General features: G+C 46.8%; 6 protein-coding genes across 6 annotated transcripts; 2 read left to right on the top strand and 4 right to left on the bottom strand.

Annotated features, from left to right (window-relative positions):
• Positions 1–425: 425 nt before the first annotated feature.
• Positions 426–5,734, bottom strand: GUITHDRAFT_100925 (hypothetical protein; the record flags this gene model as incomplete). Its single annotated transcript, XM_005840138.1, has 24 exons — positions 426–578; positions 623–694; positions 741–795; positions 840–899; positions 949–1,119; positions 1,448–1,545; positions 1,602–1,856; positions 1,906–1,988; positions 2,099–2,129; positions 2,182–2,305; positions 2,367–2,495; positions 2,545–2,639; positions 2,686–2,834; positions 2,880–3,051; positions 3,097–3,176; positions 3,677–3,926; positions 3,977–4,077; positions 4,126–4,192; positions 4,316–4,399; positions 4,455–4,612; positions 4,911–5,015; positions 5,300–5,335; positions 5,383–5,474; positions 5,538–5,734. 24 exons carry the CDS (start codon positions 5,732–5,734, stop codon positions 426–428), a joined length of 2,817 nt encoding a protein of 938 aa, XP_005840195.1.
• Positions 5,735–7,672: 1,938 nt separating this feature from the next.
• Positions 7,673–8,643, bottom strand: GUITHDRAFT_44302 (hypothetical protein; the record flags this gene model as incomplete). Its single annotated transcript, XM_005840139.1, has 4 exons — positions 7,673–7,704; positions 7,756–7,829; positions 7,884–8,008; positions 8,059–8,643. Coding segments are annotated over 4 exons (816 nt in total), but the record flags the coding sequence as incomplete, so codon positions are not given.
• An 865-nt stretch (positions 8,644–9,508) lies between these two features.
• Positions 9,509–10,967, bottom strand: GUITHDRAFT_53010 (hypothetical protein; the record flags this gene model as incomplete). Its single annotated transcript, XM_005840140.1, has 6 exons — positions 9,509–9,559; positions 9,608–9,723; positions 9,769–10,351; positions 10,412–10,623; positions 10,667–10,865; positions 10,911–10,967. Coding segments are annotated over 6 exons (1,218 nt in total), but the record flags the coding sequence as incomplete, so codon positions are not given.
• Positions 10,968–11,684: 717 nt separating this feature from the next.
• GUITHDRAFT_100928 (hypothetical protein) lies at positions 11,685–13,861 on the bottom strand (the record flags this gene model as incomplete). The annotated part of the gene is made up of 20 exons (XM_005840141.1): positions 11,685–11,756; positions 11,805–11,854; positions 11,902–12,002; positions 12,064–12,104; positions 12,152–12,199; positions 12,243–12,336; positions 12,382–12,433; positions 12,480–12,558; positions 12,603–12,659; positions 12,709–12,762; positions 12,808–12,849; positions 12,927–13,018; positions 13,074–13,191; positions 13,238–13,279; positions 13,323–13,396; positions 13,442–13,478; positions 13,531–13,574; positions 13,624–13,670; positions 13,728–13,792; positions 13,838–13,861. The coding sequence occupies 20 exons, from the start codon at positions 13,859–13,861 to the stop codon at positions 11,685–11,687; spliced, it is 1,233 nt and encodes a 410-aa protein (XP_005840198.1).
• A 1,861-nt stretch (positions 13,862–15,722) lies between these two features.
• GUITHDRAFT_100929 (hypothetical protein) lies at positions 15,723–16,848 on the top strand (the record flags this gene model as incomplete). The annotated part of the gene is made up of 9 exons (XM_005840142.1): positions 15,723–15,794; positions 15,872–15,931; positions 16,009–16,066; positions 16,110–16,198; positions 16,269–16,352; positions 16,403–16,514; positions 16,561–16,644; positions 16,697–16,772; positions 16,818–16,848. 9 exons carry the CDS (start codon positions 15,723–15,725, stop codon positions 16,846–16,848), a joined length of 666 nt encoding a protein of 221 aa, XP_005840199.1.
• A 3,261-nt stretch (positions 16,849–20,109) lies between these two features.
• GUITHDRAFT_150346 (hypothetical protein) lies at positions 20,110–20,602 on the top strand. The gene is made up of 2 exons (XM_005840143.1): positions 20,110–20,253; positions 20,302–20,602. Exons 1-2 carry the CDS (start codon positions 20,245–20,247, stop codon positions 20,473–20,475), a joined length of 183 nt encoding a protein of 60 aa, XP_005840200.1. The 5' UTR covers positions 20,110–20,244; the 3' UTR covers positions 20,476–20,602.
• Positions 20,603–26,052: the final 5,450 nt, after the last annotated feature.

Raw genomic sequence — 26,052 nt, forward strand, 5'->3', positions numbered from 1 at the left:
GTGAGGAGCAGGTGGGGGGAGCTGCCCAGCTGACGGCTGGCAGGGTCAACTCGACAAGCACGGCCAAGGAGGGGAGGAGGGCGAGCACGGGAGGGAAGCCTTCGGGACCCCCCGGGTTGACGTCTTCGACCGTCTGCAGGATCCTCGCTCCTACACGGGGATCTGCCGGAGGACCAACGTCAACGCGCTGCTGTGAGACTTGGGACGTCCTGCCCCTGTCGAGAGACTGACGAGTCGCAGGAGCTCCACCAACAAGCCCCCAGCTGACACCAAGCTCAGCTCTGCGATGAAAACTCCGAGACAACCAAGATTCGAGACTCCCGTCCGCCCGCAGAGCTCTTCCTCATAAATACTAACTAGGTGATAATGACTTAAGCCGCATGCCAATGCACTAAGATGATACTCTCCTCCTTCCCCTGCTCCCATCAGAGGCCGTAGATCCTTGCAAACCCCGGCAGACGATCTTTGAGAAGAGGCCGAAGAACTTCCAGCACACCCTCGGCTACTGCCGGCTGCAGTGTTTGCATGAAGTTCTGCAGTTTGCGCACACAGCGATCATGTACAGCTCGCTGATATTGCTGTATGCTCGTCAGTCACACTGGCAACTCCAGCTGAGCTTCACCTCGGAGGTGCCGAAGAACACGTCTGCTCCTGCTGGCTTCTCCACGCAGTTGGCAACATGATGATGAGCGTCCTGGTCCCGAGGGATCACGACCAGACAGACCGCATGCGGCTCTCACCGCTCCGCAGTCCAACCCGCACCACGCGCATATCGCAACACCACACCTGAGGCATCTGCAGGAGGTATGAGAACCGTAACCTGATACCCGGACGGTCACCGGAGAGCAAAGCATCCCTCGAAGTCATAGTAGACTTGCCGGCAGGAGGGGTTCGGGCACCTGTAGCCTCAGTCAGCCTCTCCTGCTCCTCCCCGACGAGCTCAGGCACCTGGTCTGTAAGATGTCCTCCTCGATGTGAGTCCTTGCAGCCAGGACATGCCTCTGCTTCTCCTCCATCAGCAGCAGCCTCTTCAGCTCTGCCTCCATCTGCTTCTGCATCTCTTCTTCGATCTCCAACCTCCTCTGCGACTCCAGCAGATCCAGCCGAGCGGAGAGGTACCTGAGGACGAGGGTGAGAGTTGGGCCCTCTCCTCCTCCATCCCTCCGGGAGGATATGCAGCGCGTGCCTTTCGAAGGTCTTGTGCGAAAGTCGGGCGGCAAGGGCCCCATCGGTGAAAGCAGCACTCTTACACGACATCGGATAGCAGGGGCAGAATATCTTCAACGAGCGTCAGGGGATGTGAGAGTTCTTGGAAGAGACAACGACCTTGCCCTCCCTCGCCTCCCGCTGGCGCAGCTCTGATGCACCCATCTCCTGCACATACGATGCCAGACACCATCTGCAAGACCTCACTTCGTCTCGGTCGACTCGAAGCCCCTCAGCTCACCTGCAAGTGAAGTGTCCTTCCTGACATTCAATGCCGACCTCTAAGGAGAGGTTGCGATCTACACATTGATCGCTCGCTCCGATACAACACGCGTGGGTCTGCACGCACAGCATCACTCAGTTGGTCAGCTCATTGTCAAGCTCGTTCTGGAGACCTTCTCCTGGCATTTTGAGGTCACGGACAGAAAGAAGGGATGCTTGAGCGCGTCCTTGGCTGACAGTCTCTCTCTCACAACCGCGGTTCTCAGACCGCTGATCAGATCTTGCAGACACTGAAGGTCGGAGTGACTGTCGCAATCGAACTGGTTCATCTCCTCATGGGAGATGACTTCATCTGCCTTCAGCTCGCTCGGCTCTTCCTTGTGCTCGTCCACCTCACTCGGCTGTTCAAGGCAAGCATTGAGAACGACCTGGCAGCAATCGATCAGCAGGAGGCGATCGATTTGAAGGGTTCGTGACCTCAAGCGCTATCGTTTGTCCATACGCGTACATGTCGGTTGCCTTGGACGAGCCCGTCTCAAACAGTTCCGGTGCTTCAAAACCTGAAGCGAAATCAACTTGGGCGTCACTGCTTCGGCAATCAGTCTGCCTTGAGTGAATCCGACATATGTGGAAATCCTCTTGGCATATTGGACCGAAACTCTTGCGTTACAATCGACAGAGATGTCAAAGTCTGCGAGTCTCTGAAGAGATTTCAGTTGTCCCAATAAGAATGGTCCGAGAGAACAAACTCACTGCTCTTTCTTCTGCTCCGATCAAGATGTTCGCGGGTTTCACGTCGCAGTGAACCACATTATTGTCATGGAGGTGCTCCAACGCCATCAACACGTCAAGCAAAGCACGACGAACACTCAAATATCTACGTTGTGATGGACAGCAACGTAAACTACAGCAAAGTACAATGTAAATCGGATACTCACCTAGGGTCATGATGTCGAATCCAAGCATCCAGAGGGCCAAAGTGATAGAAAGGCATCTGGATGAAGATCGAGTGACGAGTGGGTTCAGATTCTTCGAAGACGGATATGATCTCAGCAATGGCTGGGTGTCTGCAACGACATCGCGTCGTCAGGAACAGTTCCCTTGCTACAGACTTACCTCAGTCTTCGTAAGAGCGCCGCTTCACGCATGCATGTTCTCAGAGACCCTTCATCATGAAGCATGAATTCCTTTATCGCGTACATCTTCCCATCCTGGAATTCGAACTCAACCTCAAGCAACAGCAGAGCTTCTACTCACCTCAAGGACCTGATACACGCGATGCCTTGACTCCGTCTCAATGATGGAGCAACTCTCAAAGTACGAGAGAGACTTTGATGGTTGCCACACTGGCATCAGCTCCTTTGGTAGGCCGGCTCTGAGATGACGAACAACCTCTGGAAAGTCATCTGAAAACAACTTTCAAAACCCCGTCGATGAGCAATCACGATTACAGGAAGATTTCGTCAATTCTTCAATGGCATTTTCGACGGCTCTTGCGGCATCATGTGCTAAACGTCTCTTTGAAGCGACATCGGCTCGGAGCTCATCTAGGTCCAGACCTCGTCTCATCGCTCGTTTTCCTTTAGTTTTGAGAATCGCTTCCTCCAACTCTTCGTTTGCAATCTTTAAATGTACGTCATGGAGCTGTTTCAATCGCATGATACATACTTCGTATTGCTCCTGCACGTCTCTGATCTTGACGATCGCGTCTTGCTTCCTTTTGACAACAGATCCGTCTGGATCTGCCACTGATTGATGCAGTTTCAGCTCCTGCATAAATGAAGAGCATGCTGAATATATCAGATTCAGAATTTCCTGTGATATGATATCAATGACAGATCAAAGAGGACGAGGACCATTACCAGCTTGGCGTTTAAAATCCCATGAAGAAAATCTCCAGCTGAAAACAAAATAGTAGAAGGAAATATGGATATAAGGTCTTTTCGCAACACACTACGTTCGTCATCAATCAAGGTTCCTGCTCTCTCCAACGCCATTTGTATTGCTCCATCTGCACTCCTTGAGGACTCATGCCCGGGCAAGCTTGAATTCAATTCGAGATTCTCCATAAAAGAAGTGGCACTGCATTGCGAAGAGGACGATGTGTGTTCCTTGTTTGAAAGCCTAGTGCTCACATTGTTTAGTTCAGACGTTGCTTCATCTGTCAGTTCATTTGTTGAGTCATTGTCGCTTTGACTGCAGTTCGTCACGATACAAGGTTCACTGCAACTCGTCAAGTCATTGTCACAATCTCCGCTCTTCATATTTTCAGACTTGTCGTCTTCATTTGATCCAGGTTTTCCATTGCAGTCACAGTTTGTAGCCTTGGGAAAAAGCAAATTGTTGCTGGGCTCATAAGGGAGCAACGTGGATAATGCTTGGGTACTTTGAGATTCCTCATTCAGGCTCATCAAAGCAATAGCATTCTGCGCTATTGTAGTTTCCAGCATCTGAATTGCTTCATCCGTATTTCCTGCAATTTGGTCCAACGCACACACCTGATTCAAAGAATGTCACATACTCAACTTGAATGAGATTTCCTGTATACCTTGCACCATTCCTCGTAAGCTTCAATTGCCTCAATCGCTATGCGATTCGAAAAACTAATCTCATGATTGGATTTCTCTCCCATACCACTCAACATCACCCCTAGGGTTTTATCATGTCATCAAATCTGTACAACTTTCTTCCAATCACCTGCTTCCATCCAGGCAGCTCGCACCGCAGAATAATGGTCCATTCCATCTCGGGCCTGCATCATTGCCTGTTTTCCAATTTCAATTAAGCTTCAACAGATTTCAGTGTACGAGTGTACTTTGACAAGGTGAAATCTTCGTGTATCTGCCCGAACTATACGGCGCCTGATGACATCAGCTACTATACTAACATCGGTTTGTGCCTCCACTTGATCAGGTTCATCTTCTTCATTCTCAATCAGTCTCAGAAGCTTTTGAATGGCCTCATTCAAAACCTTTCAGCACAAGAATCACCAAACTCATCTCCCTTCAACTTAGAATATGCATCACCTCGCAAAGACGAATGCGACCATTGTCTCTCTCGTTCACAACAGACTCCAACTCCAGGTGAGCTGCTTTGCTCTCGGTCAAACTTGCAATTGATCTTGTCCTCTTCTGAAGCTCGTTGAAACGATGTCTTTCTTGGGTAACAAATTGCTTGATCTCGTCTATAGAAGTTGACATGTGATCATCGAGGAAACTATGCTGAAAATCTGATCTATCCAACAAAATGCTCTCGCCCCTCAAGCATTCAACCAGATCAAGAAACCCAGATGTGTAACATAGCTGTCTTCGTTGGAGATTGCTCGAGCGCTCATTCCTGACTGAGTGATATGATGCCCGGAACTGCTGTATAGCGGCAACAAGATTACTAGCTTGTGCACTTGCTGTACCTTCAACTTGAATAGATTTGTCCGAAGACTGCAAGAAACTTCATTCCTTTTTCGCATATCTGAGTATCGTTACCTGCAAACACGAGCGGACAGATCTCCAAGGCTTGATATCCCATCCATCCGCGAGAGAGAGCCTTTTCAACGGGCCATTCCCAGCATACCATACTTGCAGCAGCTCCTAAGCATTTTTGTATGAGGATTCATACGAGTAGCAAGCAAAAGGCACCTCTCGCAAAGCAAGAGCACGTTCGTGTCCATCCACGTTCGAAGGTCGAAGAAAGGAGTACATTGGTGACTCGAGGTCAAAGGCAATATCCAATGAGTCAAGTAATTGAAGTGAGCCGTGCTGCATCGAGGCAAGCACCAATTTGACTGCGCTAAGAAGCACTGTTCGAAAGAAAGGAGTTTGATCGGCTTTTCAATGCTTAGTCGGCTTTGTAGTTTCAGGTGCATCGAGAATACCTGCATTTTGTTGCCTTCTGTTTTCGCCACACCAGTCTATAGTATGAGCTTAGTTGTGCTGGCAGAGAAAATCTTTTGCAGACCATCCCATGCAGACGAAGCTCCCAAAATGGCTGTTGAGCCTTTGCCGCAAAAGACAAGCAAGGCCATCTGAACATGCCGCAGGGCAAAATCCCTAAGACGTAAATCAAATCATTTTGGAATAATAAATAATAAGAGGCTTCGATTCTTCGAAAACCTGGATTTCTTGGACTGTATGTTGTTCACTGCAGCCTCGAAGGCGATTGCATAATCGGAAAAGTTCACGATCTGGCCGGCCTGCGCGACCTGGACCATGATATCATGGGTATGGTATAGTGCATACGTGTTCAATATCATGAGATAGATGACCTTGAGGAAAGCGGCTTCCATGGCTTCACCACCGTAATCCACCATGAAACCTACGTAAAACGTATTACTCAAAATTTTCTCAAACACTTTACTGGTGTTCTTACTGACCGTTTGCCCTTGTAATTTCACACCAACAATGCAACGGATGATGAAAAGAAGTAGCACATGATCTTTTCTATCTGTTCTCAACAATCTCAATGTTTCAAGTTGCGGCAGCGATCGGATACCAAAACATTTTTCTTGTTATCAGTCGACCCGACAAACCGAGCCTTCAAAATCTATCCTACTAGATGGACCAAACGCAATCTTGTTGTTTCAAATTTTGTAATAACACTTGAGAACATGAAATAATATTTCGAGTCTGAATTCCATGTTCTGTAGTTTTGAAAACTTCCATCAGTATTTCAAAGAAAAATAATATGCTAGGTGACAATTTCAGTGACCCCCTGAACCGCGAGAGACACCGTGACTGACCGTACTCTCGTACTGATTTTTAACTTAACTTTGAGTAAACGGACTCGGGTCCGCGGCTGCCACCGGCGTAGTGTGTGAGTCATGCACACCCGGCGTGTGGCACTGGCAACAGTGGCCAAACGGCGTCTTGACTAGCCGCGCGCCTACTACCGTAGCCGGGCAGTCCGGGACGCTGATCAGCGGCCATACTGGCGGTAGCGACCTGTGCCAGTGCCTTCAGCGGCCGCACCACGCAGCTCCCGAGTACGGTCACGAGCTGAGCTAGCCGCGCCAGAGTACCGTACCGGGTCCGGGCTGGGGACTCGGGAGCCTGGGCCGTGTGGCCGGGCCTGCCGGACTCGGAGAGCCTCGGAGTCACCGTGGCACCGTCACGGTGGGTTGGACAACTGTTCATTAGAAAGTTTCAAAGCCGCTCAGTGATCCGGGACTCGATGCGGCAGTGTGCCATGATGATCAGCGGACCGGGCCGCCGGACAGGCTCGGAGGCCGCCGGGAGGCCTGAGGGCCGGGCGGCGGTGCACTGGGCCTGGGGGGCCCGGAGTCCGAGCCTGCCGGGCCGCGGTCATAATAGATTTGGGCAGGAAATAGTGTGATAGCAGAAGAGGTGCTGTCTTCCAGACGTGGGGGCGCAAGTGGGGGAATTTTTCAGGGCAAACATGGCTGAAAGTTACGAAGAGGGTTGGCGGCCCATGTTCTTGCCGCTCACATGGTGGCTGCCGCCTACTTGGAGGTTCGAGATCACTGTTGCACCAAAGGGAGGAGAAGAAAACAAAAATGATGCCATGAGATATTCTCTGTCGTTCGGCTACTGCCTGTCAATGGGTATGATGCGCAAGTCACTCCTAATCGCAAACATCAAGGAGGGTTCGATGGAAAGGGGGTTCTCGAATTGGAAAGAAAATCTCATGCAGTTTGGAGGATGGGGTGTCAGATATGGTCATGGGATATGGAACTATAATGCGAAAAATGGAGACTGGTTCGAATTTGAGGAGGCCGATACTGGGAGGAGGTATAGGTTTGCTTGCAAGCATGCAGACGATTTCGAGAACTTTATGAGGAAGAAATTTCCGAATGTTTTTAGAAAGTAGTATGCAATATCCTTGAGGGACGTGTATGGGTGTTTTCCTTGTCTGAACAGAGATTGTCTATTCCTTTCTTTCTGTGCATCATCATGATGATGATGGGAGTATGTGTGTGAGCATACAGCTTTGTTTAGGGTTAAGGTGTGCTTTTGTTGTAAATCAACAGATAAGATTTTGATAGAACGTGTATCAATATGATAGAGATGAATAGGAGTGTATGGACTGAATGTTTGAAAAGAATTGTCCTACCTTTGAACCTGCATCCATTTCTTAAGAATAAATTCACCAAACGATTTGGTATTGGCTGTAAATCACATGGTCACAAACGACTGACGAACTGTAATCGATCGATACCTGATTCATCATCGCCTGTTGCACGTTCTTCAACGTTCTGATTTTTCAGCAAAGAATACTTCTCGACGTCCTTCTCATCTAACGATGGAACAGTGGCATTGAATGCTAGTCGAAAGCAAGAATATCAAATTTGACAAATGACACATCAAATCATACCAGTGTAGTAAAAGAATACAAAGGAATATCTCTCGCGGTCATTGATTTTCACGCGATGAAGTGGAGATTTGAACCTGGGAAATCTCAGTCTGAACAAACTGAACTAGGGTCGCTTAAGTCGTTCATACCGCGACTTTGTCATCAAGGAAACATAATCTCCGATATTCACAAGGAGATGACCAGGAATCGGCGGAACATCAGACCACTTCTTCGTCTTGCTATCGAACAGTTGGAGTGAAGTTACTGTTGGATCCTGTAGGACAGATAAAAACTTTTGTTTCATGAACAGTTTCATGTACGGACCTGTAAAATGATTGTCAACCAGCCCCAGTCAGTATGTGGACTGCTGCCAATCAGTTCCTGAGGCAATCGGCTATCCTTTACGCTCGCAGAAGCCGACAACAAAGGAAGGTAATGGAACATCCGCATGAGGGAGATCGTGTCTCCGCCCTTACAGAGATCTGAAAACGAATCCGCCTCGAGGCCCAGAGCTATAGCCATCGCATCTGTGAGTTGTTCAGATATCTGGACCTTCTTGGTAAATATGTTTTGCAACGGCTGCCTCCAATCATAGCCAAAACCAGGAAGATCCGGCCAAATGTTGGGTCCTTGCAAGGGGTTTTCCGGTTTAAGATCAGGATCCCACTCATACCCATAAGAAAATGCTTCTTTTGCTTCAAAGAGGGTAGGAGATCCACTCTCTTCACCCACTGAGAAGTACCCCCGTGTGAATCCACCTGCCTTCTTACAGGGCAGAGCATTCTTCGTTTCTGCGGGTAATTCAAAGAAATGCCTCGAAGATTCGAAGGCTTTTTGCATTTCCTCTGGAGAGATCCCATGACCAGTCAGGTAAAACATTCCAGTAGACTCGCATGCATCTCTCAGCTTAAGAGCAAACGACGTCTTGTCTTCTCGACTCCCTTCCTTGAATTCGGCAAGATTCAAAGTTGGAAGGGATGGGTGGATAGCTTTCCACCTGGAGCATGGAGGCAGAGATCTCTTTTGTGATGGGCAAGGAGGCGGGGAACTGATCAGCCATGCTGGACCCACTTGTCTCGTCACGCGCGGTATCGTCGCCCAGCATGTCTGCGCTGTAGCTATGGCTGCTATCATTTCTGAAGGCGCAACATGGGACAGAAGGCCGAGCCCGGCCTGGAATCCCGGGCCGCACCCCGGGCCCGGGCTTTTCAAGTAGTACTAGGCTCAGTGCACTGGCACTGCGTGCACCGTGACTCTAAAAAGGCTCTTGGCCGCGGCGATAGAGGTACGGTCGAGAGTTCAGGATCATTGTTGGTCATCGACTCGGAATGAAAATCATACAAACAGCATACAGTCACGTAGCAGTGTGAGTTGAGAGTCAACTTCATCAGTGTAAAGGGTTTCAATCAATCTAAGAAAGCATTTCTCGGTGGTGGATAAGCTCCGACTTCCATGGACTGACCAGGAACATCACGAGTGAGTTACAGTCATTCCGATCTGCAGCGAAGAATCCTTACCCTGGTGAGTTTCATAAACAAGGAGTTCATCATAAAAGCCACCATCGCTAGTGTGCAAAGAGCAGCCTTGAGCGCAAATTTCTCTGCTCAACGAGTGAGCACACATATACATTAAGCGATGCGATGATAGGACCTAAGACAATTGCAGAGGCCAGACATATCATTGTAGTCCATTTGCATATCGTTTTGAGGGAGGCTGGGATGAGAAAAATCAAATTTGATGCTTCAGCACATAAACCGAATATCTTACAGAATAGTTTGAATGCTTGTAAGCACTTTTGACATTTCTTCGTGTGTCGCTGAAACCTCTGTGACTCTGTCAGAGCAACTCAACGTGGCAGCACAACATATTTCACCTCTACGAGCTCCTCATGCCTCCAAGCCAACTGATTGGAATTCGACTCCGTCGCATACGGTGACCAACTGGCTCCTTCCCCCCCTGTGTACTTGTCGAGCCATTGACGAAAGGCACCTTAATGGAACATCATTTAAGGCATCACACGTGATTGCTTCATACTGACTAAAGTGTCACTCTTCGTCGGAAGGAAGAATCTTGTCTTCCAGTCTGGAGAAAGAAGATTTCCCCTCCGAAAGCGGGCCTCTCCTTGCAACAACTTCCCTTGAAAGTGCAGGAACACGTTATCATCTTCAAGGATCTTGTGGTTGTTCAAGTGGAGAAGGAAGGACGGGAGAGAAAAGGCAAACTTGAATATAAGGCTGAGGGGCAAAGGCATCTTTGCAGTTTCAAAAACGATTCTGACATAGATTCTCGACAATCCAGGAGATTGGGGAACAGCATAAACCACGTTCCAGTCTGAGAACGACTGCTTTCGGTTGGTGGCAGATATCACTGTGTTGGGAGCAATGAATTCCACGCTCCCTCCGGTCTTCGACGTATTGAGTGTATCCCCTGCCGTCTTTGTCGCCGAGAAACCAGAAGGGCTCACAGTTTGCTTCATGGCCAGAGTCAGTGGAGATGCTCTTTCCCTTCGCGAGATCGTCCTGTGATGGGTGAAGGGGAGATGAGACGGATCCAGCACGTTTTCCATGAGAATGGTTGCATCCATGGGAAGATCTCGGAAGTAATCGACATGCATGATCTATGAGGTCATCATCAGATGATCTTGATAGCCATGCAGACACAGGAAACGAGTTCTCACTCCAGGGGCTCCTATGCGATCGAGCAGCATGGCGCTCAGTTTGGAAGGGTCCGGTTCGGCCTCGCTACCCATCAGTCTTGCCGTCCAACACCATATCATCCCATCTCTGCACTGAACAGGAAGAGTGATAAGCCTTGAGGGCGCTCGCTCTAGTTTCGCTTCATCTTTGGATTGCGGAATGCAAGTACAGGACCCTTTGACCGCGTCATGCGCTCAACCTCAAATCACAAATTCGACTTCTCATACCGTCAACACCGCGAAATTTCCATCCATGGTAGGGACACTCAATGTTTCCTGTTATGTGTGAGCTATCCCACGTACTCTTGATGTTACCTGAAACAGGATCGATTCGTCCTTCACTCAGTCTGACCAGTCGATGAGGGCAGCGATCCAGAGCTGCACGCCAGGACGAGGAAGTGTTCTCGTACCAGAGGACGACTGAAGTACCTAGAATCTATTCTTGTTCCATAAGTCAAAACCTTAACTCTTGTTCTCTCACCGATACTTGACAAGGCTTCTCCTTGTTGACAAATTTTTCAAATCCAAGGGGATACCATTGATTTCCCCAGAGTTCTTGTGCTTGAGAATTGCCTTCTATACAGATTCATGTCATGGTGAGCTTATAATTCAAGATTGTGACTTCTCTACCAGTCTCTAAACTGCACAAGATTCTTCTTTGCGTTGTGGATTTCAACCAGGTCTTGCAAAAACCGCTCGGTCGGAGCAGCATAGGGTCAAACCGTCGACTGATCAGCTTATCAATGTGGTTTTCTGCATTTAGGCTAGACAGGTAGCTCATGTCTCCATGACCCCTCGGCATGCGACAGCAACTGAACGCTTGCGCCAGGGGCAAAGACATGGCCAACAGTACTAGCCACATTGCCACAAACGGACGCATTACGAGGCCGCGGATGTTGGGTGAACCCGAGGCTCCTGACTGTGGTGCCACGGTGCTGCAGACTGTGCTGCTGCTGGTGCTGCTGTGCTGTCCGATCCATACGGAATGCCACCAGGCTCAGCCAGGTCAGCAGCCTGCCAGGTCTCAGCGGCCCGCCGGGGCCGGACTGATCCGACGGCGGCCCGAGCGCCAGGAGGAGAGCCACTGCATCACAGTGTATCACCACTAGGAGTGATGGTGAACGGTGACCCGGCTCGGCGCGGCGGCTTGTTGCCCGCCAATGAAGCAAATCAACAGGCCCGGATTGTCAGAAAAACTTGTTTCATGCAGAATAAAATTGTGTCCTCTATCTGACAAAGAACTGACTCTCGACAATTACTCGCTCGATCCCTTGTAGCCAGCAAGTTCGTGAGCAAGTCTTACGGCTTCCTTGCACCCGTCATAAACCTGGTGACAAAGGTCAACCTTAAACCCTTGGATGGAGGTACGCATCACCCCCTGCTTTCCATTTGCAATGATCTTGTCGTTCATCATGTCAAGTATTCCTGCAGAACTTGAGAAAGGAGAAAACAAGTGGAACTCATGGTATTACCAGCGTTGTCTTTCATCAACTGAATCCACTCCACAGCATCCTTCACTTCTCTGACTTCAAGAGTTCCATCGCCAAGCTCCGAGGCACGAAGAGCGGAGTACCTATAAAAAAAAGGAACAAAATAACCCACACAACAAAATTGAGCGTATCATGATGACTCACGCTTCATGGTCACCAACCCGGCGAATCATGAGTTTTGGGACCTAAGCACACACGTAAGTTCAAAGGGCGAGCAGATCAGGTTGGATACAGGATAGAATGCAAGCTCTGATGGTTTGCATGCTAAAACATCCACAACCTAGAAGACTGTAAGCACTTGATATATGTCTTCAATACAGCACCCTCGAAAGGAGATCAGTGGCAGCAACTGCCGGGAAGTAGTCTTTAAAGCTGAACATCGTGACACCCGTCCTTGGTTCCTTGCCCGCTCTCATCCTACACCTTGCTCAACGTATTGTGCGGATCTCAAATGCTCATTACTCATCGCAGAAATTATGTACTCCATCAATATCTCCAAAGACGGTGACATCTTCTGCAAAGCAATAATTGAGCGTTTGATTCACCGCAAAAGACTGTACCAGAACTTAATCCCATCTTCTTGAAAGACGTTTCAAACGCATCTCTCATGTGAGCATGATCTCCAGCGTTCAACACCACCTACAAAACTCATCAAATTTCTATGAATTACTGATTCGACATACTTGAACACTTCCAGCTTTGATTTCATCGGCCAAGGCCTCTAGTAACGAGGTGACGAACTAATTCAAAATAAGGATGGAGAATTCCGATAAAGGAGAATTAAGACACCTTTCTTTGGGCTCCTGCACCACCAACGGGCAAAAGGATACGCAGTGGCTTTTCCTGGAAAAAAGTCAAGCGGTGCTTCAGGTATCAGTAAACCATTACATCCTTCAGCCTCTGCCGACGCCTTTCGCAATCAGAATCGATCTGTAAGGAAAGCTGATTCAGCCACAATGCCAAGGCAAAACGGGGAGTGAGACATTTGTAACGATGTCATACGGCACCCAGTGCCCGGCCAATCTCAATTCAGAAGTTGGAACACCCATCTTATGGAACATGGCGTAATTCGTCGGACCTTGCACCAAATTGATAGCACCTGATGAGGCATAGATCAGACAATTAAACAATAAAGGAATTCAATGATGAGATACCAGGCACAATCACGAACCACTGCGCGTAATTATCGATCACGAGATTGATCACGTTCTTAAAACCACAAGCCACCGCAACTAATCCAACAAGGGAGTGCGTTGCTATGATTGGAATATCCTAAATGATGAATGAATGATCACAAATACCAGAAAACTCATGGCACCTTTGGAATATCGAGCAGAAGAGGCCTCAAATTCTCAGCTAGCTGTTGAATATGGTCAAAGAGAGAATAATAAAGAAATCCGTACCTGGTATGTACAACGCAATGATGACGCATCTCCACTTTTGGTAATAGATCCCCACAGTGCTTCGATAACACCTCCTGCATCCATTGTTATCATGTCACATACAATGCCGAGATGGCAACCTAGCTCTGAAGCAAGTCGTGACCCCTTCGAGTAGACCTGAAACCCACTGAATTCACAGCTCCAGAGGGAGAATGATACTTTCGAATACCTTATCTGCTTCTTTGATTAAAGTAGCCTCCTTGGATTCGACCGCTTTAAATCAAAACTCAAAATTCATTGAGATATGGTGCCTCTCGATCACCAAGGAGGTCGTGGAAAAATGTGAACGATCCAGACGCAAGGCCCCATCTAGAATGAAGAGAGGGGAAAGGTCAAGGGACGAAATTCCTTCAGGACAGAGCTTACGAAGCTGCAGAATAAGCAATACGATGATGGCCAAATCCCATCCTTATTGTACCAACCACCAGTGGCTACAAACCATGTCAATGCAGTACTTTAGCATTATACCTAATTACTTTCTTCGAGAGATCCAATGACATTGGTGAAAGCCCTTCTTGCAATCTCTTTGTTGCAACAAGACCTTTCACGAATGGCGATGATTGATATCCAAGCTTGATAGGTTCTAGTGATCTCTTGTGATTGCCGACTGAGAAGCCATGGAGCGTCACCACCTGTCAGAGTTCTGTTACCGTCTTTTGATGAAAAGCAAGCGAATGACCTTAGCCCTATCATACATCGATGGCCGCGAGCATGTATACTGGTCAATGTCGATGGTATTATCAGCAATTAAAGACTGATACTGCGAGGCTTTCCAGTCGAAGAGCGCTGCAGCTACAAGAAATTCGGCCAACAGCAAACATGGAATAAAGGGAGTTGTGGTCGAAATAATCCCTACGGCCATAGAAGCAACTGCACCTACTCCCAAAGGGATATACAACCTAAGATTTCGAATCGGTGACTGCTTGGGAGTAGCTAGACATGTTTTGTCCCGGAGACTTTCAGACTTTGCAGGAGCAGCCGAAGTGGAGGGCAGCCCGAGCACACATTCAGCTATGATCAGGACGACGAGGGCTGACGAAAAAGCTTTCAAGCTCGGTTGACGCATGTTATGGAAACGGTTCGATGTCTTTGTCAGAGGAATTCACATGCACTTTCACCTGGGAAATTCCAAATAAGAAATACAGAGCTCAACAGCATTACAACAAATGCACTCAGGCCATTCATGGTTCAAGCAAGTTTGGTCCATTGTTCACTCAGCATTTGTCTACAATCTTCTCTTCTCCTTTACTCCCTCCTCTCTCCCCACACAAGCGCAAGGTATCTTGCTATTTTCTTCCTTTCCCCAAGACATTGCATTCCTCATCGCGTTCACAACAACCATTCTGAATCCTGAATACCCCCACCCTCTCTCTATCATACTTTCACCCCCTCCTTCAGAGACCACCCTTCTACTACATTGACTACCCCCCACAACCCGTCTACGTCTAAGAAAATACCCTCAGCAGCATATTCACCCACCCCTACCCTTTACACAACACGTCGCTACTACCCCTCACATGAAAATTAGGACCCGGTACTGGACCTGAAAAAGTATTTGGAGCGAGGGTCCCTAATGTGACCTCTACCCTATGATGATTATCACCCCACCTATAGAATGGAATAATGAGTACCCCCCCAACCCCTTATGTCTGTAGCCCGTCGCATCTAGAAGGTTCAGGTGTCACGTGGTGTCACATGACACAACTTGACAAATCCATGACTGATCACGTGAGTATCACGTGCTTATTAAATGATTCAAAATGCTGCAAAATGGAATGTCAACTTTCAAATTTTCAGTTCTGATTTCAGCTTGTGGAATATGCTTGGGTGCCCGACGGACGCAATGTGGTCCGTGGGTGTCAGGGCAGGGCGGGTTGAGATTATGAAGACAAAGTGAAACGTCAGTACAATCTTCGTCTCGTTTTGGAAGAAAGGAAACCAAGCAAAAGATGAGATGAGTATCAGAAAAGGGAGAGGGCATGGTAGCTTGCAAGTTCAATCTCCTCATTTTGCATGTAGCGATTTCCTTTTCCTCACGGAATGGTAAGGCGTACTCTAATAGTGGTAGAGATATCACACGATCTACCATAATGCTATATAGATTGCGAGGGGGCGGAGCAGATGGACAGATCTCACACGGGAAAAAGCTTGTCCACGAAGACGCGTTTTCTCCATATGAAATTAGTGCATTGAAATCTCTTGCTGCCGAGCCAAGGTTTAACCAGAGTGTCCAAAACCATTCACTCTGGTATGATTCTGAGGATCCAGTCCAATCCGCAAAATATGACCTTGCAAATGGTATATCTGAATCTGATTTGCCTCGGAAACCGAAGAACGTAAGCCTTCTCTTGAGCAAGCTAGATGTCAATTCGTTTTACCTTCTTCACCTGCAGAAAATACAAGATGTCAACTTTGAAGACTTCTGTCAATGGTGTAACAAAAACTTTCAAGCGAATGCAAAGCTTTGGGTTTTCTATTGGATTTTCTTGCTTGTTCTGATACTATGGCAGGAGGTTTCCAAGTTCGGTGACTTTGAAGGAGTTGAAACTGCAGTGAATAAAGGGGCACAGGTGAGTTTGTAGTATTTTGACAATGGTCACTTCAAGAGAAATACCTTCCTATCTTCCAGATGCTCATGAATTTGCAGGTTAATTCCACAGATCCAAACCACTATGATTGGACTGCAATGCATTATGCAAGCTTTTGTATGTCAGGAAATGGTGGATCCAATGCTGACAATTCGAACAGATGGAAATTCTGAAGTCGTAGAGAGGTTGACGGACTTTGGTGCAAATCCTAGTCAGAGCGATGAGATTGGGTGGACGCCTCTACACTATGTGAGCAGGGATTCTTTACTTGTGGCGACAGATTTGATTCATAAATGTGACTCTCTCACTTTCATCACAGGCGGCATTTAAGGGGCATGCCGATACATGTCTAGCACTTCTTGAATGCGGCGCCAATCCCTGGGCTCAAAATCATTACAACAAGGTAATCATCCTTGATATCGATTAAGAGAATCGACGCACTGCTGTTTGTAGACCGCTCTTCAAAAGGCTGTCTATTTGCATCATGTCGATACTATCGAAGTCCTCTGCGAATGGATGGGAATTCCCTCTGAAAGTTTCCTTGCTGGAGCTCCAGTCGATCTCGGTACAGATGGGTTTCCTAACGCTGTTTCATGTGATCCACAACACAGAGAAAATCAAAGCCGAAATCGACATGAAGGAGGAAGAAGAGGAAATGCGTGATATAGTAGGTTCAGAATCGAACGTGAATCGAGGTTCCAAGATTCGAGAATCGTGGTCATATTATTCTTTCTGAGACAAAAGCAGATTCCGCAGCAGAAACAGAAAGGATGATCGATGAAGAAAACAACGCAATGCAGCTCCAAGCTGAGTATGAAAGGAGGTGACAGACCGTTTACTTTCTTGTTGAAAGTGACTGCTTTTGCAGATACCAATCCATTCGACAACCAAGAGGGTGAAGGCGTTATCCTTGAAATAAATAGTTTATCAAATCCAACCACTGATTTGTACCCAAAATGAGTGCACCTACAAATCATTTCGTGGGGAGCTAGTCACCCTTCGACTTTCGAATGACAATATCCTGTGTTCTTCGTAAGCGAGTCGAGCTGTCGGATCAAAACAATACCTTGCACTCCTTGAGCTGAGAAGTTAGTGATCTCTCCATTTCCTTGAGTGCACGATGGATTTCTAAAATCTTCATATTCTCAAGCATCAATATTTGAAATGCGATACCGCAATCTGTACCTGATCTCGTAGAACGCTGATTTCCTGTCGAATTTCTTGCACCTATGGAAATGGATTTAGATGATAGAGTGTATAAATTCAGGCACTTGATCGTCCAATTTTTCTGATTTAACATCTTGAGTCCCTATCACTTCGGTGAATTGCTCTTGCTATCAAATCATGATCTCACCTGTCGATTGCGGATTGGAGTTAGCCGACTCATGGTGGGAGAGTGAACTCTTTGCATTACGATTGGAGATCTCTTTGCAGTTCACAACGATCAATAATGGGTATCGCAACCTCGGAAGGTCACCAGAGCTCTTCAGCTGATTTTCAATATTTGTAACATTTCTAAACCAGATTGTGAGATATGAGACAGTATGTAGAAGAGCACGTTGAGACCTCTCTGGCTTACTGACTTCTTCAATTTTGGAATCAGTGCTTCCTAAATGCACCTCGTGAGGCTGAAATAAAGAAGTGTACATCGTAGAAACCTTCAGCAGATTCCTCCATGTCTTCAGAATGCTGTATTTTGACAGAAAAAATCAGTGATTAAACAGCTTCAACGAGTCTTTTCTAACGATTTCAATGTCATCCAGTTCCTCATCCTGTAATTCCTGCAAATTCTGGATTCTAGCAAAAAATAATTGATTTGCTACTTGGAAACCAGAAGAGATCACACACCTCCGTTCGTCTCTTTCGTCTTCCAAAGTGAACCATTTTCTGCAAGCAACATCATTTTGAGCATTTCAAAACATGTTCCAACTGACAAATTGTTATTTTCTGCCAGTAGAATTTGATTCTTTGTATCATCATCCCATTCGACATTCCACCAACTAATAATGAATAGTGTCTCGAGTAAGTATTACGAAATCGCAGAGAAACGATGCTGACTTCCGTGTATTTGTTGATGAGATCAATGTCCCAAAGTACCTTACAAATCCAAACAGTACCGAATCAGCTAAGACCGGGCATGCAGTAGATTCTATACCATTCTTTCCTTGCCCACTGGAAACATATCCTTGACCCAACTTTCACCAGACGGATGTTTCCTGGTTGGCGTGAGCGAAGACGTCAGGAAACAAGTTAGGAACCTCTTCGGTTCAACGCAGCAACTCTGTCCGTATCTACATTTCACCCATTACATATATCACCAAAGTAAAGACAAAGAGCACCATCGCTCTTAGAAGAAATAGATTCTGCAGATGACTTTGGTTTTTGCCTTCGTGCATTCCCACCTTACCACTCGTCAGGTGATGGCAGGCGAATATAGGATGAGGTGACTTGCCTTGCTTATCTCTTGGTCTCTTGGAGCCTGATGACATTGCGAGATCTATCGAATCAACTATCAAGAGCACCTCTTACATCGGCTCTCCTCCTCCCTCATCTCCTACTCTAGCTCCCCCCTCCCGATATCCCGCCATCTCAAAAAATTTATCTGCGTACCAGCCTGCCCCAGCGAGCCCGGCCCGGGGCCCGGCGGGGCCCGGGCGGCCGGGCGGGGGCGGCCGCCGGCCTGCCAGAGTAAACTTGAATGAATACAGAGTGATTGACGGAATACAAGTTTGTTAGACTTGTACTAGTCCAAAGTCACGCAGATATCACATCGACCTTAGTTGTGACAAGACAGTTTTTGCTCAAGACCGAGTTTAATGCACACAAAACCAGAATTGAGGAGCACATGAGAGATAGACTGTATGCTAGGATGTGAAACCCAAGCATCCAGACATGAGAGGACCTTAGCAAGACGGCTAGGAAAGTCCCCTCTTCATCCTGTACTACATGCCGCCGCCCTGCCACGTAAGTCGTCTTGGTTTACAGGAGAGTTTTTGTTAACTCGGCGCTATCTGACTGGCACGGCTGGCATACGTTCCATCCTCCCCCCGAGTTTCTGAAATAGTACGTTACATCGGACGTCAGAAAGTCACGCAAACAAGAATGTCAGCAGATCCAAGTCAAGATACGACGATACAACGTCAAGTTCACAGTCATGCTGAGTGGGCAATAACCATTCCATTGGGTTCTCGACTGGATTTGTTTGTACCAGGCTAGCCTGTTTGTACCGAGGTATAATTGAGTTTTACCGGGTTCAAGGATTTTTGTATCAGGATCCCCTTTTCCCCTCCGTACTAAGTTTGTACTGTCAATGTCAGCAATTCCCGTGGGCTGGCAGAGCTCCCTCGACTATCACCTCTACACCACCCGTATGTTTCAGAAGAGATGAAGTCAGGGTAGGTAGTCTGAATTCAGGAGTGGGCGAGAATCATAAAAGTCTTGGGCATTCTGGTAGTGGAATTGACGCTGAAAAGCAATCTCTTCGATTGCCGTTAGGATTCGAACGCGTGGTCAAACAGCACCCACCTGAGCTAGAGTCTTATACTCGAGGGGGGTGGCCGCGATGTGGGTTTGAATCGCCACGCCTTTGACCCCATTATTTCCACTCCAAACCTCCTTGTCGCGTAGGGTGGGTCACACTCTCGAGCGTTGCGAGTTTTACGGTTCGAATTTGACCAAGGTTCACCCTCTACCCCCCAGTCTCTGAATTTCAAATGGGAAAATGATGGGTAGGGGGTCCCCCCATTTGTCTCCACTCCAGCCCCCCCCTCCCTCGACGAACAAGAGATGGTGAGATTGTCCCATTGACGCGCGTAAGGACGATAATGAACAATGTGAGACTTCGAATCCAACCATGCATTGATATGCAGGAAACGAAGATACGGTTACTTGTCTATTTGTGATGACTTGGTCTCTTCTGTGAAATTCATTGTCTCTTCTGTGAAATTCAAGAAGTAGCAAGAGATTTGAACTCAACATCTCTTCCTCAACATAAAGCCAATGCAACATCTCTATCATTACCACGCTGCCTCAAATTGCACTAAAACCACTTAGATCACTTAGCTTAGGCCGAAGATGATGTCAAAGCTGAGCAAAAAATTCAAATTCTTGCACAATGACGATTCATTCAAAATGTTCAAGTGTAATTTCAGAATGGACAGAAGATGGCATAGCAACAGCCGATCTCAGCATGTATTTTGAAACTGTGATGGTAAGCAAAAACATCATACGAAATAGTGTCTACCTTGTGTTTCTCTCTGTCTCATGGTCTACGGTATCCTTCGTGGCACAAACCCATGTGGCCAGTGAGTTGCATCGGGAACACTGTAGATGTGCTGATTGGACAATGGCAGGTACATGATATGGTTGGCGATATTCAGAGTTTTAAGAAGATAATCGTTTGTATCAGATGCTTGCTTCAGACGTGTCGATATGAGATTCCTTTCTACGCTGATAATCACGGCAGTGAATCGTATCATCGTGTTACTGCGGCATTGCCGATGATGTTGATGAAGCATGTTTCATGACAACCCGTGCAAATGCTTATTCTCTCTGCAAATCCTGTCTCGCAATTGCTCCAACCATGCAATTTCAGGAAAGTGTCTTGCACACTCCGAGATAGTATTGCATGTTTGACATCTAGGCTGTGATACCAGGGATCAAGCGATATATAGAGTAGGCAGAGGCTGTATCAGTCATGCAAACTTGAATCTGCGTAACAACAGTTTCTGAAGATTGTTTATTTGTTTATTTGCCAACAAATAAAAGATTCTTCACCATGATGGTGATTACTGTGGTCCCTTGTATACAACAGCTCTGAAGCAGCACTGTCCTGGTAGTAGCGGCTCACAGAACACAAAGCACGCAAAGGACAGGAGGAACTTCGGGAGGATGTCACAGTAGACCGTATAACACTCTGAGATACACTTTTCAAAAGAAGGAGATGCAAACAAATAGAATGATGTTGCATGCAAATCGAAACAGAGGTGCCAGGATCCTAAATGAATCATGTTGGCAACAAGGTTTGAATTTTCACCAAAGATAATTGAAACTCTACTGATCACAATAGGGATGACAATGAGGATGTGTAAACAATCACATCTGCTAAGCGTTGCTATTTGTTGCCAAGCAGAAACGCACTTGTGAACAACCTGGCATAGATCACCGTGATCTTCATGATAGCGGATTCAACAACCAGGAGTTAAAAGAACCCGTAAGCCCAGGGTGCTATTTGTCCATCGAACTTCAATCGAACTCTGAAGTTGAGATAGGAAGGAACTTTGAATCTTCAAGATCAGGGGTTTATGTAAACTGGAAGGTGGCACATCTTGAAAGTCAATGTTTTCATTGGAGGACATATTATCTCCATTTCTTCTAGTCTCGATGCCTCTCAACGCAGCTGATTGTGGGCTTATGCGTGTTGCAACCCCAGGAAACAATCATCGTTGGCGCGACATGTGTGCCCGACCCATTGCGTCTGATTATAAAATGTAACCAATCTGATTTCACACATCCAAAATATTTGCTAACACTTTGAAATTTGAAGGGAATGTTTGTTTGTTTGTCCGTACTGTTCGTTTGTTTGTTTGTCCGTACTGTTCGTTTGTTTGTTTGTCCGTACTGTTCGTTTGTTTGTTTGTCCATACTGTTCGTTTGTTTGTTTGTCAGTACTGTTCGTTCGTTAGTTTGTCCGTACTGTTTGTTTGTTCGTTTGTCCGTACTGTTTGTTTGTTCGTTTGTCCGTACTGTTTGTTTGTTCGTTTGTCCGTACTGTTCGTTTGTTCGTTTGTCCGTTCTGTACATGACAACATGGCGGTCATGGAGATCTACTGGTACACTCGTTGTGTAAGTAAGTGCGCTGGTCTGACTGTATGGTCTGAGCACTGCAGCTTGCGCATGCACATCAAGAGCATGGACGCTGAGTGGAAGCACAACTATGGGTAAACGGGTCAGTACAGAGATAAGATCAGAGATGTCATCGAAGAATGCAAGCTCGACGCTGAAGTAAAATTGTTGTTGTTGGTATTGTTGTTGTTGTTGTTGTTGTTGTTGTTGTTGTTGTATCATGAGGATGAGGATGAGGATGAGGATGAGGATGAGGATGAGGATGAGGATGAGGATGGTGGCGGGAAGCCTGGGGATGCTACCATTCGAACGGCATCTCAGCTATGCCCTGACCTTATCAAGCTCCCTGAGCGCGAAAGCGGGAGGCAAGGGCTGGCTGGTGGTGGAGGAGAAACATGCGATCTGGGACTTCCTCAAACGCCGCTGCCTCGATATCGATGCCCGCACGAGGATGACTGCACAGGAGGCTCTGAGGCATCCCTTCCTCGCTAGTGGTATCAAGTAAACCGCCTCTACCCGAAGCTTTCTCCTTCCTCGCCTCTCCTCCAAGCCCTCCTCCCTTCCTCGCTAGTGGTCTTGAGTGAACCGTCTCTCCTCTGGCATCTCCCAGTCTCTCGCGATCAGCATATCAATAATTCCCAGGCTTCGCTTTTCCTTCCAACCCCTCCTATCCCCTCTCCTTCCCCCCTCCCCCCTCCCCTCATCTCTCCTCCCCCAGCCTCTCAAACTCCAATGACATGTTACAACCGCCATGCCACTGGCTGTTGAGAGCATTTCACAAGACTCAAACTGTTGTGGAATGCGTTGGGAGAAGCCTCAAAAAACGCAATCATGGCAAAGCACCAGCAAGTCTCTTGAAATATGTTTCATATACAACCGACGAAGCATTCTGGTACAGGAAGCTAGGCCGTCATCGCAATAAGGAGAATCGCATTTCCTTTATGTCTTCGAAGGTTGCCTCTCTCATCGATTCCTTTCATGTTTCCCTTCTGAAAGTGTGAAAACAGCTGATCAGGGCTTTGGAACATCAGAATTGAGGTGTTTCAGTGCAAGTATGACAAGGAAAGTCACACAATTATTGGATAGCGTGAGCATGCAAATTTGAATGCGTACCTTACAAGTCAATGCACAGTTACAACTATGCTCACAATGCTTCAAAGCATATTTGCATTTACACGCAACTCAACGAACTGAGATTCAAATATTTCCTTTCCACAAAATTCTTATTGCAACATGATATGCATCATCCTCAAAACACTCTGCTTAAAGGAAATGCAGTCGTTTTCCCACATGATACATTCAAATCTGGTCAAATTTGGCATCAAAAGATGTTCTTGTCATCACAATGATGTATTTATCTCACAACATGGTGCCCACAGGGCGCGATCTGCTTGAACGTGAGTCTCCCAAACTGACACCGTGTACAACATTGGTACATTCTGTACAACGTTTAAATTCTAGAAATGGCACGGTGCTGGCAGGATCCCACAATTTGAAATGGCGTGGTTTGACAGAAGTAAAACATTTCAAGGAAAATTTTCACTTTGAAATCCAAAACCTATTCATTAAGAAAAATCCAGGTAGAAAAAGACCCCGCCGAGACGGAATAAAATCCAGTTGAGAACCCAATGGAATGCATTCAAGGATTGTCCATTCTGAAGAAGATTTTCATGCAGGGCTATTAGATGTGCAGTAAAGAGATAAGGGAGATGCATAGCGAGCGGGTGCAATGAAGAGAGATAGAGTATAGGATAAGAGAGTCTGAAGAGAGAGAAGATAAGAGAGATAGAGAGAGAGAGAGAGAGAGCGTGCCCGCCGGCATTTGAAGACCAAAAGATAAATGTTTTGAACCGTAAAGAACTTGTGACCAGAGATTGCTGCCGCGAGATTGGAACATCCGTTTCAAGGCATCTGAAGATTGTTGTGCAGTAGTACCTTGTTCGCCGATCCAGAAGTAGCTCCAGTTATGCATGCCACAGCCTAGCTCCATGACATGAAACTTCCGCCAGATCTCCTGGTAGTTCCATTTGATCCTACTCAAAGATCAAGAAGATTAAAATCGAATCAGCTTCAAGTGCGTTTCCACACGGTTAAGCAGATATTCGACCGACCAATCTGGCTGGGGAAGGCTTGTTTTTCCAATTCGAAGATCAATCAAACAAATTGAGGCTGAGATGAGAGGCCTAAACAACTTGCGGCTAGAGAGAGAGCCTGATTGAAGAGAGGAGTCATCCGAATTTGTAAGGCTTGAATTGCATGAATTTTCGACAGTAACGAAACGATGCCAAGAAAGAAAAAACTCCAGTAAACAATTCAACTAACCAAATATAAGATCAACATGATTGAGCATGTAATCGGGGCCCATAACCGACGGAATACTAGTTTGTTAGACTTGTACTAGTCCAAAGTCACGCAGACGTCACATAATCATCTAATAGCCCTGCATGAAATTCTTCTTCAGAATGGACAATCCTTGAATGGTTATTGCCCACTCAGCATGACTGTGAACTTGACGTTGTATCATCGTATCTTGACTTGGAACTCTGCTGACATTCTCTTCAAGCTTGTTTGTGTGACTTTCTGACGTCCGATGTAACGTACTATTTCAGAAACTCGGGGGGAGGATGGAACGTATGCCAGCCGTGCCAGTCAGATAGCGCCGAGTTAACAAAAACTCTCCTGTAAACCAAGACGACTTACGTGTTTGGCAAGGCGGACGATGTAGCGTGTGGGACGAAGAGGGGGGCTTTCCTAGCCGTCTTGCTAAGGTCCTCTCATGTCTGGATGCTTGGGTTTCACATCCCTGCATACAGTCTATCTCTCATGTGCTCCTCAACTCTGGTTTTGTGTACATTAAACTCGGTCTTGAGCAAAAACTGTCGTGTTACAACTAAGGTCGATGTGACGTCTGCGTGACTTTGGACTAGTACAAGTCTAACAAACTTGTATTCCGTCAGTGATCCGAATACCTGAGTGAATACAGTGATCCACGTGTTTTCTACTCAAAGCCTTTACTCAAAGTTAAGTTAAAGCTCGCAGTGCAATACGCACTGGCCCGCGGGGCCGGGCCGCCGAAACAAGGGCTCCGAGCCTGCCAGTGAGTTGCCAAACCCGGGCGGCAGCAAGACGTCACAGACGGTGATTCGACTTGCAAACGCATCCAGTCCAGGATCTTTCGTCAGCCGAGTAAAGAAGAGGGGGCCCTGTCAGGGCCAGAGGCTGCAGCCGGGGCCCCCGGCGGGGCCGCCCGGCCGGCCCCGGCCCTGAGAGTATGATTCTCCGGCCACAGGATCGCGGCTGTGATCTCCGGGATCCGGCACGATCAGTGGATCAAGTTTATCGTCTGTTGTGGGGGTCAACTTGAGTAAAGCTTACTAGTAGTATGCTTGTATGGTAGGTCCTGATAGCAAAGCCGCTAGCGATATGGTGACAGGGGATCGAAAGGAATTCAGATCACCGGGGGATGCACAAATCGGTCATCTTGATGTACGATGACGTTCTCCAGCGCTTCGACTAGACATGAGAAGGCTTAAGATGAACAAACGCTTTTGTTGTCTGGCATGTTTGATGATGGCAGCCTACAGGACAGTAGCTGGCGAATTTTCGATCAAAACAATTTCACAATCCAATCCTTTGATCGGAGCATATAACACAATCACTGTCACTCTGCAAACAACAATCAATCTGTCATATACAGACAACTCCGTATTGACTATATCTGGATTTCAGAACGCAACTGTTTCGAATCCGGCTGATCTCACAGCACTGGACGCAAATGCTGTAAATCTTTTTTCGAATGGCACAACACCAAATACAGGACTATGGAGCAATGGTAACCTTATCCTAAACTTGTATGATGGGAAGACACTTGTAAATGGAGACACTTATTCTTTTTCTTTTGTATTACAAAATCCTACAAAACCTCAGGACGCAACCTCAATACACATCTCATCAAGCGGAAACGTGAGCATTCCTGCCAGTCAAATGACATCGGACAATTCAACAGCTCTTGGTGTATCATCCGGTGCTTCTCCCTTACTAGTAGTGCAACCAACATTTGAGTTCACTTATGTACAGCAAAAATATTCTCTGCCAGACATTGAAAACACCATAACGTTGACGGTACAAAGTAATGTGGATTTCATCCAGGGAACTATCATATCTTTGACGGGCTTCAAGAACTTTCAGACTCAGACAGGAAACATAACTTACTCCAGCAACTTCAACATATATGCCGACACAGCGATTTGGAATTTGAC

Source organism: Guillardia theta (genome assembly GCF_000315625.1).
Source record: "Guillardia theta CCMP2712 unplaced genomic scaffold GUITHscaffold_6, whole genome shotgun sequence".
Taxonomy (NCBI): Eukaryota; class Cryptophyceae; order Pyrenomonadales; family Geminigeraceae; genus Guillardia; species Guillardia theta.